At 52.7% G+C, this 15,940-nt stretch overlaps 1 protein-coding gene across 1 annotated transcript in view; it reads left to right on the top strand.

The window, feature by feature from the left end:
• Nucleotides 1-597: 597 nt before the first annotated feature.
• Nucleotides 598-15,940, top strand: part of LOC104517374 (disco-interacting protein 2 homolog B-like) — a gene marked incomplete at its 3' end in the record, with an annotated part of 23,822 nt that continues 8,479 nt past the window's right edge. Inside the window, exons 1-8 of the mRNA XM_010162012.1 lie at nt 598-664; nt 8,130-8,276; nt 9,427-9,552; nt 11,294-11,506; nt 13,713-13,856; nt 14,547-14,666; nt 15,216-15,413; nt 15,645-15,736. Coding sequence (XP_010160314.1) covers nt 8,168-8,276; nt 9,427-9,552; nt 11,294-11,506; nt 13,713-13,856; nt 14,547-14,666; nt 15,216-15,413; nt 15,645-15,736 — 1,002 coding nt within the window. The remainder of the gene's footprint in view (nt 665-8,129; nt 8,277-9,426; nt 9,553-11,293; nt 11,507-13,712; nt 13,857-14,546; nt 14,667-15,215; nt 15,414-15,644; nt 15,737-15,940) is intronic.

The following is a 15,940-nucleotide window of genomic DNA, read 5'->3' as shown; positions in this document are numbered from 1 at the left end:
CAGCTGCTGCCGGGTTACAAACCCCACGGCCCCCTCGCTGGCTTCCACCGACGCGCGGACAGACAGGCCTGAGCATCCCACTTCCCGGGCGCTGCTGCGGCGCAGGGCCTGCAGGTTGGCTCGGTTCCTCCTTTCAGAGGTGCCCTCAGCGCTTTCTTCGCTAAAAGCTCTTCTCGACTTGACTAGTTTAAGAGGAGGCTCTGAATTTGCACCCTCCCTTTGCCCTGTTGTTTGGGAATGAGTCCGTTTTGCCAGCCCAAGTTGGCTTCGTGGTTTCAGAACATTTTCATGCACTCAGAGTTTCCCTTTTTGGGTTTTCATTGCTTTGATATTCCATTTAGATAGCCGTTCTCATTCAAATCACTGCATTTAAATGATGTGTAGTGTACAGCTCTGATCCCAAGGGAAACTGCAGGAGCTGGAGGCTTTGAAATCGTGATGTACTCGCATATATTTGGGTTCAGGATTTTTTCAGCGCGTGCGTCGCTGTTCGCGTGAAGCGACGCCTTCGTGTCGCTGAAAAGCAAAGCAAACGGACCTCAAGCTGAAAAACGTGGACATGGTTAAATGAGTTTTCTTTCCTTGATTCTAGGGGACATCACGCAAAAGGGGTATGAGAAGAAGAGGGCAAAGCTTTTGGCTCCGTACGTTCCGCAGACCCAGGGTAAGTACTTTGCGTGGCCTTGACGTTACAGGGATCTGGGAGTGGAGCACCGAGATTTCGGAGCACAGAGCAGTTCGGTGGGTCTCATCTCAGCACTCTCTGTCCCCTCTCTTCATCTCCCACTCGTGTCCTGCTCCCTTGCCAGCTGAGGGCTTCCAGCCAGAGGTGAAGTGGGAGGCTCTCAAGAGTCATTCCTGGAACCTTCTGAAAAACGGCTTAGCTGCGGAGTCGGTCTGTACCGTGTCCTTCTTTCAGCCACCTGAACTCCTTGTTGGAGAAACATCAGGGTTTTCGTAATCCCTTGGTTTATTTTACTGGAATAGCTGAATTCGCGCACTCTGTTTATGTCTGTTTCAGAGATCCTTAGCTGTAGAGCTGATTGTATGGAGGATAATTAGTGCAAACTGAAGGCCGTGGCTGAAAGCGAACCCGATAATCATTATGGGGATGCTTACCCAAAAGAATTGCACTGCCGATATGCTGAGCTGCTTAACCATTAAAAATGAATGTGTCTGGCTCTCAGCAGTTTGGGCTATGTCCGGCAGTCGTGACTGGGCTTTCTGTAACCTACCGAGGCTGAACTACTGCCAAAAAAATAAGAGTGAAGGCTAAAAGTGCGTTTGTTGACCATCAGTATCCGTGTGGGGAATGGTGTAGGCTTTTTCTGCTGAGCTGCTCAGGAAATTGCCTGAGGAACATAAAAGGACTCTGCTGCTGTCCTGTGGTAGCTGAGGCTGCCACTCCAGGACACTTTATGGTGGATTCCTGGTCTGCTCCATCCCGCTTGTTGCCCAGCTTTGTTTTTCTGCCACGCTCCACTGAAGGCTGAAGCTCTACAAGCTGCTCTTCATCTGACCCATCGATCTCATGCCCCTCATGCACGCATGCTTGGTTTGCTTCAGGAAGCGTTGTTTAATTAGGAGGGAAAAGCATTTGGCCAGCCTGTCTGTGGCCCTGTTTTAGTTGTCACGCTTTTGGAGGCGGCTGAACGAGCCGACGTTCAGGGAGAGACGGACTGATAGGAGGTCACCGATTAAAACAGCATTTTGGCTGCTCCTCTGGCTCAGCCCTCCAGCCTTTTGTATCCAGCTGCCCCTGTATCTGGGAATCTCCCGCTTCAGAAAGCCTGTTGAAGTCCTGCCGGAGGGATTGGGAATCGGGTCACCTTGTTAATGAACAGAAAATGAACGTAGTCCACAACAGAAAGAGAAGGGTATTTACTTGGGGCAGTTTGTGCGTTGCAGCTCTCAACGCACCTTCTCAGTGTTGGCTGTTTCGGAGATGTGGGATGGGATGGAGGTGGGTTGGACGACACGTCGGGGCACGTCAGCATTAGAGTTTGGGAGATTCTGATTGCTAAATCCGTGCTCCATTCGCATTGCCTCTGGGAGCTTGCCTCATTATTTCCAAGTGAAGGCCGCCGTGTTAATTACCTACAGAAACACGTTTTCCTGGTGCAACATCCATTTTGGTAAATGGAACCTACTGGGGCGATGGAGCCGTGATTCCAGGGCTGCTGCCCAAAAAGGCTTTGGAGAAGGTATTTTGAGCAGCTTCCCAGGCTGTCCGTGTTCCGTAATGCTGCTGATCTCCCTGTTGCTCGACCTGAAACGGAGGACGGGCATTCCCCTTCCACGTCAGGGCGTCTGCCCGCCCCCCGTCTCGCCCCTCGTCTCTCCCTGGGAGTGCGTAGCTGTAGCTGAACCCCTGCTGCCCTCTTGAAGCAGAGGCAGGGGCTCGGTGCTTCGAGATGCTGCGCTTATTGGGGCGACACTGGCCGTTTCAGGTCACCCTCGGGGTCGTTTGTGAGGACCTGACATTTTTATGCCCATCTTAAAAGATGCTGCGCTGGTTCACATGGGTTCACGCTTGGTTCTTGCTGGTTCGCGCCGCCGTTTTTGGGGGGTTTTTTACCGCTCTGCTACTAGGAGAGGGTATAGTAGCTCACCACCTCTCGGAACTAGGTTTTGCTCCAACTACAGGCAAACTCCTGCCTGGAGAGCGAGCTCCTGTCCGTGTTAGTCGCTGCAGATCTGGGAGAGCCGTTACAGTGTTGGAGCTCCAAGAGTGCAGGCGCGGGAATGCTCCTGCCCCCGTTCCCAGCCCTGGCACATGGGCTGTTGGCAGAGCGCGTTTTCTTGCTCTTTAAGAGACCGCGTTCGGTTCCTCTGCCGGTGTGTACAGGAAGTGGTGTTCGTTAAGCACCCATCTGCTGTCAGAACCACTTTCTGTACCTGCTGGAGTGCTCTAGCTCCTGTTCCCTATTCTCCTGATGCTTTAAAACAATCAAGACTTTAAACAAGCAAAGAGAACGTTGGAGTGCGCGCTTCATGTGTGTTATTGGAAAGGTGATCCGGTGGCTTTTGTGTCCCAAAACCCGGAGAAAGGTGTTGGAAGACAGGAGCAATATGGATCTCAGCAGGTTTACAAGCACAACATTGAAAGCTCGTGTGAATTTTAGCTGTTAACGTCTGTGGTGTTGTTTCTGCTTCACGTTGCTCACGTTCTCACCCTGTGCTGTACGGAATCAGAGTCACACGCTGGGGGTTGGCAGGGACCTCCGAGATCATCTAGTCCAACCCCCCGCCAAGGCAGGTTCATCTGGCGCCAATGGCACAGGAACGTGTCCAGGCGGGTTTGGAGTATCTCCAGAGCAGGCGACTCCACACCCTCTGGGCAGCCTGTTCCAGCGCTCTGGCACCCTCAGCGTAAAGACGTTTTTCCTCAAGTTCAGGTGAAACTCCCTGTGCTCCAGTTTGTGCTCATGGTCCTGTCGCTGGGCACCACTGGAAAGAGTCTGGCCACATCCTCTGGACACCCACCGTTTAGACACTGACAAGCACTGACGAGATCCCCTCTCAGGCTTCTCCTCCCCAGGTTAAACAGACCCAGCTCGCTCCGTTTCCTCACAAGGGAGATGTTCCAGTCCTCTCATCATCTTTGTACCCTCCTCTGGACTCGCTCCAGCAGTTCCCTGTCTTTTTTGGACTGGGGAGCCCAGAACTGGATGTAGCACTCCCGACGCGGCCTCAGCAGGGCACAGCAGAGAGGCAGGATGACCTCCCTCGACCTGCTGGCCACGCTCTCCTTCACGCACCCCCGGACACCACCGGCCTTCCTGGGCATGTGGCTGGCTCATGGTCAACTCGCTGCCCACCAGCACCCCCAGCTCCTTCTCTGCAGAGCTGCTCCCCGGCAGGTCACCCCCGGCCTGTACGTCACAGGCTCTGCTCCTTCAGTGTTTCATTTCCTTGAAATCGTGGCGCTTTGGACACGAAGCTTTTCTTTGTCTCCCAAGTCACATATTTCCTGTCTCGGTGAAGTCCTTCCTGCCCCCCCGTGTGCTGTGGGAGGCCCGCAGACCAGCAGTGGAGTTCTGCAAGGGGTTTGGGTGTTCTGTCCTCTCTCAGCATCACGTTATTTCAAATGTGTGCTCGTGACCAGTGACAAACCAGCTTTGTCTAGCCCTGTAAATCACGCACACGCGCTCCAGCTTAGTGGTGTTTGGAGAGTTTCACCCACTCGCAAGATCCAACTTGCAGCTGCCGCAGACGGGGAATGATTTTCTTCCTTGCTCCCTCCGAGGGGTATGGCGACTGCACGTAAAGCTTATCGCTTGCTCCAGGAAATAAATTCCTCCACATCTGAAATAATAGCCAGGACTGAGTCAGTGCAACACCTGAATTCTTCCTTCACGTCCTGCACAGGGCAGAATTAAGCACCATCTAACCAGTAACTCCTGCAGGAGTCTCCGAAACCTGGAGAGTTCTTTGCCGCTCGGCGCTGAAGGCAGTCGCCATCACGCTGAGCTCACGCAGCCCTGCCTGCTGCGGCGTGAGGCTGTCCCCTCGCTTGGAAGGGCTCTTCAGCCCGACCTGTAAACCCTGGAAACTTGAGTTTGTTATTTACATGACTCGTATGGGCCTGCAGCTTGAAAAAAATCACCTTGTTAGAAGGAAAAGCCAGTCTAACACTAGCACTTCTGCTCAATTCCGTATGCAAACCAGCAGAATAACAGGTTTGCCTGCTGCTTGTCTTCTGTCAGATGAATCTGGCACTCACGTTACCCTTCTTGGCTCACAGGGGATGCTTCTGATCCGAAACTCTTCTCATGAAAAAAGATCTCCAAATCGTTGAACCTTCCTTCGACAAACTGCAGGGATCACAAAGCAGCCAGTTCTGCTTAAAAACTAGTGACAGTCAAAAAACCCATCGCATCCCACTGAAGCGAATCTAAAATAACTTATTTTTCCCATCCCCGTGGATTCAGCTCCTGGAGCAGAAACTGCAGCTGGAGCAGCATTGTTTAAAGGGAATGCTGCTGCGGTCACCTGGCAGGCTGAGCTCGCTTGCGTTGCTTGTCGGGTGCCGGTGTGTGGCTCACTGCGGCGTCCCCCCGCTGTGCTGGACTGCTTCGCTGGGCTGCGGTAACGTGCTGTTATGTCATAGCCCGGTATTCAAACAAAGAGTTGCCCGTGGAACATCACGTCACTCAGGGACACATTTGGTCCCTCTGTAAATGGAATGCCATGTGTGCCTTGCGATGCCCCGCAGAGCAGATGAGATGCTCTTGCGAGACTTCTGAGAGAGAGCTGAGCACGAATTTAATAATTCATTTAAAATAGTGTTAAATCTGCTGCTGACATCTAGTGGGTGCTGGAACTCCCAAATACCCAAACGATCAGAAGCTTTTCTTCTCGGCCTGTGAAGCTGTCTTGTCTTTGGATGGAAATAAACCCCTTGGTTTTGATGAAGGTCAATATAGGCTACAGGTATGTTAAACCAGGCCTCGGTGTCTTCCAGGATCGTGGGAAGGGGGCACGAACACTGATGCTTTTGGATGTGGGTAAACTGAGATTTTGGAATGGAAAATCTTGCTCTGAAGTCCAGGTCTTCCATGACCAGATCCTGCACCTAAACCACAGAAATCTCCCTTCCTTTTCCGTTCCACTTTCTGTGCTGCTGGCGCCTCGGCCCAGGTGATGCCTACATTTTGAGAAGTGAATACAGGACTGACACGTTACGGTATCCAGAATATGAAAACAGGGAACAGTTGTTTGTCCCCCTAAAACACTCTGAGAATTTCTGCCTAGCAGGAAATCTGCTTTGAACGGGGAATAAAGGCTCTACTTTGATGAGGATGGTTTAAAGACTTGGGGAGGTGCTGGGACAGGTTCCCAGAGAAGCTGTGGATGCCCCATCCCTGGGAGTGTCCAAGGCCAGGCTGGATGAGGCTTGGAGCAACCTGGGCTATGGAAGGTGTCCCTGCCCGTGGCAGGAGGGTTGGAACTGGATGATCTTTAAGGTCCCTTCCCACCCAAACCATTCCGCGATTCTGTGACTCGTTAGTAATAAACCTCCACTGAACGCTGGTACTGCAGATGGAACTGCTGAAAACTGGAGTAAGGGGTGAAAACTTATGCAAAGGTTCCCAGGCCAGATAGCGGTGCCAGGGGTTGAGAACTTCCAGGAGGGCATCTTCCCATGTTCACGGTGTTTTTCCAAAGCCTGTAACGCCGCGCGAAGTGGATAGTTGGTGTGCTGTACCGTGCAACTGCTGCTCTGCTCTTCAGGACGTTGGCAGGTACGGGAGATGGTTAGTCTCGGCAACTAGGTAGGTGTGACTTGCTGGTACTGTGGGTTCCCGGCCCTTGGAGTGTTTGCCTTAAGTTGTTTACCTAAAACCACACACTGAGGAGGTGGTATAACTGGAACTGGGCACCAGGATTTGCGGCTTCCTCTTTGTTTCTCTACTCCCTTGGTAGTTTGTGAGAACTCGTGAGCGGCGCATGTTTAGGTGACACAGTTGCTCTTCTCTTGCATGACTTGGGGTGACAACCTGAAGGGAATTCCAGCCCTATGACCTTTAGTGCTCCGAAAGTTCCCGCTGATGCACAGTTCCTTTTACAACTCCTGTAGCAACCATTCCTAGTGTCCCTTGCTGAATTATCTATTTAGCTCCCGGTATTCATGGGAAAACCAGACTTTTCCAGGATGATAAAGCCACTCGCTCCTTGACATGCTGAAAGGACCTGGACGACTAGAGGTCTGGTTGGTCTTTAATTAATGTGAAGAGCAAAGGCTCTGGCCGCTGGTGGATTATTGGTTTTCCTGTCAATAATGCGCACGTCAGCGGAACGCCGAATAACGAACCCAGCCTCTCAACGTGTTTCGTTAGGGTTTTCCTTTTCTTCACAGCTCCGCCTTAATTTGGGATAATGACTTACTGCATCGGCCAAACCCCTCTACTCCTTGTGCCCACGGCAGCGATGCCTACAGGGGGGCGGGAGGCGCTCTACGTGGCTCTGAACCCTGAAAACGGTTTACACGTAGTAGTTTTCCGCTAGTTAATTCTCCTCCCTCTTAGTGCAGTAATGAGAGTGCGGCGCAGTCCTGCTCCCACTGGAGACGTGGTGAAACAGGGAGCAAACCACAGAGATACTGCATCACAAAACACCAAAGTTCGTTGCTGTTGTGGTTTAGCCCCAGCAGGCAACCAGGTACCCCACAGCCCCCACCGCAGGATGGGGGAGAGAGCTGGAGGAAGAAGATAGAGAACTTGTGGGTTGAGATAAGATCAGTTTAGTAATTGAAAGTAAGTGAAATAAAATAATTATGCTAATAATAGTAATATTAATATGTAATTAAAATACTACTAGTAATGGTGATGATAATCTGTAGTAAAACAAAAAAGGAAGGAAAGCAAAATGATGCTCACCAGCCAGCTCAACCAGCTCCCAAGCAGTGGTTTCCCCTGCCGGCTAACCCCCAGCTTACGTGGCGAGCACGTTTGATGGTGTGACATGTCAGTTGGGGTCAGCTGTCCGGGCCGCGTCCCCTCCCAGCTCCTTGTAGAGAAGAAGCCGGGAACGCAGGTGCAGTACCAGAAACCGAACAAGTCCTTGACTTGCTGTAAACATTGCTTAGCAACAAGTGAAACCACCAGTGTTGGCAGGATTCTCCTCAGCACAAATCCGGGACAGCCTCGCAGCAGCTACTGCGAGGAAAATGAGCGCTGTCCCGAACGGCGCGTGGGGGAGTGTAGGACTTACCTGCCTTATCTACCCCTTCTCTTATCGAGATCTGGCTGACTCTTATCACCGTTGCTTTTGTGTTCTGTAATGAATCCTTCAGAGGCGACTTCGTCCCCATTTTTGCTGGTGGGTTGGTGGCGTGACGGGAAATGGTGTGTTGTGTCACCTGCTTTGGATTTGCTGGAGATGGCCTCTTGCTTCAAGTGCCTGCCAAGCCCTTAAAACAGCTGGGAAGAGCTTCCAGGAGTAAGGGAGAAGGAGGGACAAGTACATCTGAAGTGATCAGGGGTTTACAATTATCTCTGTTAATACACTAGTTATAGCAAATTCACTACAGAACAAAAGAGGGGACAATCCTATAATTACATGGTAAACCGTGTGGTCAAAACGGCTACTTCTCCTTCCTGCTCTCAGAGAATCCTGTTTTCCAGGGACTGATCCAGCGTTACAGAAGGACTCCAGAACTCAGATGCCGGCTCCATCTGCAACTCCAGCCTCAGCATCGTCCTCCTCCTCCTCGTCGTCCAAATTTCACCGAGCTCGCTCAGGGGGCGCCAGAGATGAACGCTATCGATCTGGTAAGGACAGGGGCAAGAGTTCCCTCGGGGTTCCTGTTAACGAGGAGGAACGGACAGTGTCCTCTCCAGGAATCAAGCTCCTTATTTGTCCGCTGACGGCGGGTCCCGTCGTGGTGGTTCCGTGTAGAGGAACGTCAGGCGTGCAGGACTGCAGCTCTGTGACCAGAAAGAACGCTCAGTAGGAGAAGCAAATAACCTTTTTCCACCTTGGTTTTCTGGCTTGAACGCAGCTGTTGAGTGCAAGCTGTTCACGGGTTGGAAAGCTTATCGTGAGCGTGTCGGCAGGTGAGCAGTCTCAGCGACGTGACGGGTAGCCACTCGTTGCCGGCGTTGGTGATGGCTGTGCGCGTCCGCTGCGGGAGCTCGGAGGACGAGAGCCGGCGTTACCTCCGCTCCGAGAGCGAGCAGCCTGCTGACTTCCTGCTCCCTGTGTGGAAAGGGATGGCACCTGGGGTTTTTGTTTCCACCTGGTTCTGCTTTTCACTTTGTGTTAACAAGCTGTAAGTTTTCTTCTCAGCAGGGGCAAATAAAGTATCAAATACACCTTCTCCAGTAACATCGATACCATATTCCACCATTTCGTAAGAGCTTAGGGATTTTTTTTGTTTGGAAAAGCATAATTAAAATACTTTAATCCAATAAGTGAATGCGGATGAGCTCTCCGTTGTCATAGTAGGTTGCTCATCATCCGTGCTGTGTCTTCCTTCGAAGAGTTGTGGATGTTGGCAGAGGGACGAGGGCCTCGCCTCCGCCCGTTTCGGTTACTAATCAGCACGTATTTACAGCCACAGTTAGTAATTGTCACGATTTGCATGAAATCTGCATCCATTTGGGTTTTGGAACGCAAGGTTTTTCCTAATCCGGACAGCAGGCTCGGAGTTTGAGCTAAAGACACAAGAAGATGATGATAAACCGGAAGGTTCCTGACTGAAAAGCCTGGCGCTGCCACTGGCTTGCGTGCTTTAGGAACCTCAGCTAGCTTCCCTGCGTGACACGTTCCTCCCGGGACGGCGAACGTGGTTGTTTGGGAAGGGGCCCTGAGCTGGGCGTTGCATACCAAGCCAGGTAGCAGCAGTTGCATGAGTGTAAGCTTTGTGTCTCCTTCCTCCTCTGCTGTTGCCAAACCTGGTATCGAACCTGCCTTTTGCAGATATCCACACCGAAGCCGTTCAGGCAGCCCTGGCCAAGCACAAAGAACAGAAGATGGCCCTGCCCATGCCAACGAAGAGACGGTCAACCTTCGTTCAGTCTCCGGCCGACGCCTGCACTCCCCCAGGTTAGGTTCTCACAGCGTGCCTGCCCGGGTGCGTTAGGGGTGCGTTAGGCAGGAGGCTGCAGTTCTCAAAGTATTCAGGGTCTCCAGCCCGTTTGCGGGTAGCGTGTTAGTCCTGGAGCTCTCGCGCCACCTCTGGGAGCTGCTGCTGTTCCTGGAGCTGCTGCTGGGGCCGTGAAAACGACTCCTTCCCAGAGCTTTTACAGAATCAGTTGCCAAGAGCTGGACAGGCTTTTTTTGCTGAGGCTTCTTCTTTTGCTTCCTGTTTCAGTTGCTTAAATCAGGTTTTGGTTTTGTTAAGGTTTAATACTCAGCATAAAGGCCAGGCTGGGTGGGCCTTGGAGCAACCTGGTCTAGTGGAGGGGGCCCCTGCCCATGGCGGGGGGGTTGGGGGGGCTCGAGGGTCCCGCCCAAACTGTTCCATGACTCTGTGATGTGCAGAGATGTACATTTCTGGGCAAGGACGTGTTGGGGGGGGGGGTTCCTGGGGGATTCCATGACCTGCAGGGCTTTTCCTTCCTCACTCTTCCCGTGTAGTGGCTGCGGCAGAGCGCCTCGGATAACGGCGTGTCTGTTACGGTGCCTGTGCATCAGAGACCCATAAAGCTCTCTGTTTTCAAGCAGCACTGGCTTAAAAATGAGTATGTGTAATTTTTGGCGGTGACTTTCCTGTTGTCTGTCATTGTGCAGAAGCATCGCAGTCGTTTGGACTGACAGAGTCATCTGAGCACGATGAATTCATCTCGTTGTGAATTCATCTCACTCTGAAACTGCTCTGCCAGATCGCTGCTCTGCCAGACCGCTGCTCTCATACCCCTCCTACCTCCTTTTTCCTTCGTGCTTCCTGGTCTTTCTTTTCCTTTCTGCTGGGGCCTAGTGCATGTTCCTGCTCTCTGCGTGGGTCACAGCTTTGCACTTACCCTGTGTCTGGGATCAGTCTTTTTCTTCACCTCCGGCCTGCGTGCTGCTCTGGCAGACAGGAAGAACATGATTCGATTGCTGGGTTAACGACTAGAGCATAGGCAGGCGATCGCTCTGAAGGACGCTCCGGTTCTAGGGCAAAGTCTGGATGTTGACAGGCGACCCTGCGCAGCTTAAAGCGCCGAGCAGCCAGTGCTTTCTTCCTGGCAGACACACAAGTCACAGCCTCAGGGCACACGAGGAACCTGCCCTCTTGGAAACGCAGGCTGCGGCTCCTCGTTGGAGTTTTCTCTCTTGTTTTGGGGAGGGTGTTCTGGTTTGCTTTCCGCAGTCAACAGGGACCCATTCAGAGTCCCAGACGAAAGCACTTTCTGCATGTGGCCTCGGCAGGGTTGTCTCCCAGGGCCTGCGTTCTGCTTTGTTCCTGGGAATTTTCAGTGGTGACCACGATACTGACCCCTCGTTTCTTCCCCTTTCAGAATTCCCCAGGTTAGGCAATACAGCTGCTGATATTCTAGGATACGAGTGGAAAAGTCACGAGAGATAAATTGTTAAACCTGGAGAGGCCAGGGGAAGGATACTTGTCTGAGGGGGTGAATCCCATGTGTGCTTCAAACGGGGCAAAACCAGGGGTAAACGTGGTCACGTTGGAGACGTTGCGGCTTTAACTTGTGTTTTGGCCAATGTAACCTTGTTTGATGCAGCCTGTGGGGAAAACCCCTTCGTGTTACAAGCCTGTGCCGTTGGTGTGTGAACACGGAGCATGTTCGGTGCGATGTGCTTCTCCCGAAGCAGCTGGATTTTCTTTTCTGCTTCCACACAGACACGTCTTCCGCGTCCGAGGATGAGGGGTCGCTAAGGCGCCAAGCTGCTCTTTCTGCTGCATTGCATCAGAGCTTACAGAATGCTGAGTCTTGGATCAACCGATCTATTCAGGGGTCATCCACATCCTCATCAGCATCCTCTACACTTTCCCATGGAGAAGGCAAAGGGACCAGTGGGTCACTAGCTGATGTGTTTGCCAATACTCGAATAGGTAGGAGATGGGTGTGAACAGAAACGCTGCCTCAGGTTCAGACTGTGTTAATAAAGCTGGAGCTGTCCGTTGCGCGAGGGGAATTCGGATCAGGAGTTCGGTTGGTTCTGATGGACCGTGCAAGGATTTGTTGGGTTGGGTTGGTTTTCCCTTAGGAACTTCAAAATACTGAGTTGGTTGAAAAAGGAGACGTGGGGGGGCAGGAGCTTGTTGAAGCAGAAAAGGCCCCGGGGTGTGATGGCAGCACTGAGGGTGTCACTAGGCACAGCTTCCATTCTGTGTTGCTTCTGTCCGACGCTGCTGCGCGTGCAAAGCTGTCGGTGTCCCGAGGAACGCCGCCGGGGTGCCTGTGCCTCCGAGCGGGGAAGCGCTGTGTCTGAACGTTCTCGCCGTGCTGTCCGCCCCAGTGGTTTATTGTCTGCAGAACCCCCCGCACCCAGCCACGCGTGTGAACGCGTGTCGCTGAGGGAAGAGGGTGAGGGCAAAGACTCAGCGCAGATCTTCCATCACTAGTCTGAGGAATAACCAGAGCACCCGGGGGTTGAGAAGACGGAGCGCAACCTGCAGATCTGGATACCCCGGGCTCAGTTTTTTGAGGCTCTGAGGTGCTCCTCGCTGCTGATGCTTCTGTTGGAAATGGCAACGTTTGGTCTGTGTCTGTCTGTCTCGTTTATCTGCTGTTCGGGACGTTACTGCATCCCAGGAGGTGTCTGCATTGTGTGTGCTCTGCTCTCGCTCGCCTGGTCTGGGGCAGGCACTGCCTGGAAGCGCTGGCCGTTTTAACGGTTTCGCTTAGTTGTATTTTCTTTTTATGGCTGCTTTTTTTGTTGTTTATTTTCTGGGATGAAGTTGTTTTCTGAAATGGAAAACTGGGGAAACTGCCCTTAAAAAGTAGTCCCTCTAATTAACCTGTCTTTGAAGCAGAGAGGCTGGGTTTAATTGCAGCCTGCAGAAAGCCACGTTACCTCTGTGATGAATCAGGTAATCCAGCTCTTTATCTCCAGAGTACCTACTGATAAAATTGGTGCTTTATGCAGAATAGAAGCTCTAGATCTGTGCTGGGATTGTAGATGCCAGACTCATCCCGTGTTAACACCTTACGTAAACGAGGAGGAACTCTCACACAGGCGGATTTGTACATCGCTTCGCGGAGAGCAGTGGGGAGCCCGGCAGGTGTTTGGGGTTACACCAGGTCTAGGTCCTCACAAGTGATCTCACAAGCCCCGTAAATGGCAAATATCCCTTGCCACCATATCTCCAGAGGTATGCAGAGATGGGGGGGATTCCTCCTTACAAAGAGGAGCGCAGAGGATGAGCCGCAGAAACCTTTCTGTGGGAATTACTGGGTGCCCGGCTTCCCTCAGACCCTGCGAGCCAGCAGGCAGCTTCCCGAGCGTGGGGCTTCTTCCTTCGCAAGCGACAGTCGCCGGTTCTGTTAAGCTAGACCAGAAAATTCTTGCCCGGTGAGATGACTGAACCTTCTGTGTTGGGTAAAGGAGTCCCATGTAAGCAAAAGTCCCCTGTTTAAAAGGCCGCCGAGGGGGAGGGGGTGAAGTGTGCCGAGTTACTTGCTGTTTTGAAGCTTCAGCTCACTTGCGAGGGAACAGCATCTCGCGACATAAAGCACAAGTAGGGCCCGGCTCGCTCCGTCCATCAGACGTTGTTTGCCATGGAACAGGCTGTCGCTGTCTCGTCACCCAGCTGGAGATCGAAACCCAGCGTGCCCTCCTTGCCGATGTGCTTTAGTCGCTGCCCGCCGCTCGCGTTGGTGTAGACAGCCCTTGCTAACCAAGGCCCCACAGTGCGCTTCGTGCAGGAGAGGTTACTGCGTCGGTGGTGTGGGGTTTGCTCCGGGGCGTGGAGTACCGCAGGGCTCGGGTCGACCTCAAACCTGTTATTTTCTGTAGTGCTGAGGGTCAAGAGGTTTAGCTTGATTTGAAGGTCAGAGACCGAGACTAGAAATTCGGGTTCGGTGAACCACCTGGGGAGACAGCCACTCACCTTGTGCCTTTTTCTGTTTTCCAGAGCAGATAATGGGCACCTCCTAGAGCTACTCAGTGTTTAGGGAGCGGCGCGTTTAGCATTAGTAAGAGCTCCCCCAGTTAAATTCGTTAGACTGTTGGTGACGGGTAACTAGCGCTTTGCGTGTTCCATCTGACAATAAAAGGTACATGTTAATTGCCCTCTCATTTCTCCCCTTCCTTAGAGAACTTCTCCGTTCCCCCAGATGTCACAGCCACCACCTGCCCTTCCTCAGCACGCCCAGCAGCCGTTGACCTCCCTCCTTCGGGAATCGTGAAAGGCATGCACAAGGGATCCAATCGCTCTAGTCTCATGGATACTGCGGATGGTACGGAACCTTTCAGAGTACTTGGAATCAGGAAGGGCTGAAGTCACAGGATTTATTCTCCCAGCTCAAGTCTGTCCCACTGAAGCACTTCACACAGGGGAATTGGTTGTGGCATCAGCGTTAACACAGTCCTGTGCCGTAGTCAGGACGTTGGCATTAACGCAGTCCCGGGCTGCAGCAGTTGCCTACGGTGCCCCAAACCGGAGAAAACCGAGGGGAGATCATTGGCTTTTCTCTTCTCTAGAAGAGAAGAAAATTCCAGGTGCATAGGTGGGCTAATTGTAAAAGCTTTTGTCCTAGAGTCCCGGAAAGGAAAGGCGTAAGATGAGCGAAACGGTGTAATTCTTCACCATCATTAGGCTCTGCCGGCGCTCCCGCACGGCACGGGGTCGATAGAGCAGGCGCAGACCCGTAGGCTGCGGGGTACGGCATGCGCCCTGTGTCGGACGTGGAAATCGGCCTGTGGCGGGGAGCGTAGGCTTTACAAATGGATTTCTGTCACTACCCTTTTCTGACCACGGGTACAGCGCTTGCCGGTGTCATCCTGCCCTGGCACGGCCTGTGATGACGGAACGCGGGAGTCGGGGGGGTGGGCACGCCGCAAGGGCTGTCCTGGGGTGGAAGGAGGTAAGATGGAAATGTTAATCAAGGGGATGAATGCTTTTACCAGGCAAAAATCTTCCCCTCCAGGTGTCCCTGTGAGTAGTAGAGTCTCCACAAAAATCCAGCAGTTGCTCAACACCTTGAAAAGACCCAAAAGGCCGCCCCTGAAAGAATTTTTCGTGGACGATTTTGAAGAAATCGTGGAAGGTAACAGCAGCGAATAACGTGGTTCATTAGTCACTTGTCTGGGCGCGCGCACGCTGGATTTATTTGCACCGTTGGGTTTGGAGGGTGCTCTGACACGCTCCTCGCAGGTAGCGGAAACCTTCGCAAAGAGCCTGACCCGACGCCGGGGTTTGACGTAACTCGCCATCCGGCTGAGCCTGGCGCGGCCTCCCCGGCATGACAACTCACAAAATATTTGTTTAAAACCACTTCATTCGCTCAGGCCACTTTAGTTAATGACCCAAAGGGGATTCTCTTTACCGGTAGTTTCCTGACAGCCCGAGTTTGAGAGATTATCTGTCTGTTCAGGACTTTCCTTGCCGCGGAAGGAAAACCTTCCAGTAGCGCCCCGGGAGAAGGCTCTGTTCACGACGATGTTTTGTGAGGGGCTTCCTAGGAAATGAACGGGGACAGGACTTGCCAAACCTGGAGGCGGGGGGGACAGCGTTTGTTTTTAGCGCGTCTCTCCAGCTGAGCTGTCTGGCGGCCGGCGGGCGAAGACGAACTGGAAGCATTATTGAGTCTTTTCAGTTCCACAGCCTGACCCGAATCAGCCCAAGCCCGAGGGACGGCAGATGACGCCTGTGAAGGGAGAGCCCCTGGGAGTGGTTTGTAACTGGCCTCCTGCCTTAGAAGCAGCTCTGCAGCGCTGGGGAACCACACAAGCCAAATGCCCCTGTCTGACAGCACTGGATGTTACTGGCAAACCGGTTTATACCCTCACGTACGGTGAGTTGAGCCCTGGCTCCCGTGGCTGGGCTGCTCCAAAAGAGCGGTAAAGAACACGGAGGTGCCAGTCTTCGTGTGGTTGCAGCTACCTGCCTGGGCTTGGAGAGCTTTGTGGTCGGAGCAGCGTAACTGAAACGGGATGCAGGCAGTAAAAACAGTCAAGAATTGAAAAAGTCTCGCATGTGCCGGGGTGATTCGGAGTTGTGCAAGTCTCTCTTCTTTGTGTTCTAGGCAAATTGTGGAGCAGAAGTCTCAAGCTGGCCTACACGCTGCTTAATAAACTGGGGACCAAAAATGAACCCGTGTTAAAACCTGGAGATAGGGTAATGAGTTTGGGACTGTCTGGTTCTCCCTCCGAAATAAGAGGGGCCTGGGGGGCTGTAACTTACCGCAGGCACCGTAACCTCCTCCTTGTAATAGCAAGGCTCTTCTCCCAGGGACGGGCTGTGTGGGAGAGAAACTCCTGTGACTGCTCGGTCCTGCTGGCTGCTCGGTAAGCAGCTTCTTGGCTCTGGACTGTGACAGAT

The sequence above is a fragment of the Eurypyga helias genome, unplaced genomic scaffold (genome assembly GCF_000690775.1).
Source record: "Eurypyga helias isolate BGI_N326 unplaced genomic scaffold, ASM69077v1 scaffold16282, whole genome shotgun sequence".
NCBI classification, from domain to species: Eukaryota; Metazoa; Chordata; class Aves; order Eurypygiformes; family Eurypygidae; genus Eurypyga; species Eurypyga helias.
The sequence above is the reverse complement of the archived record's forward strand: the minus strand, read 5'-3'. Positions and strand labels throughout refer to the sequence as shown.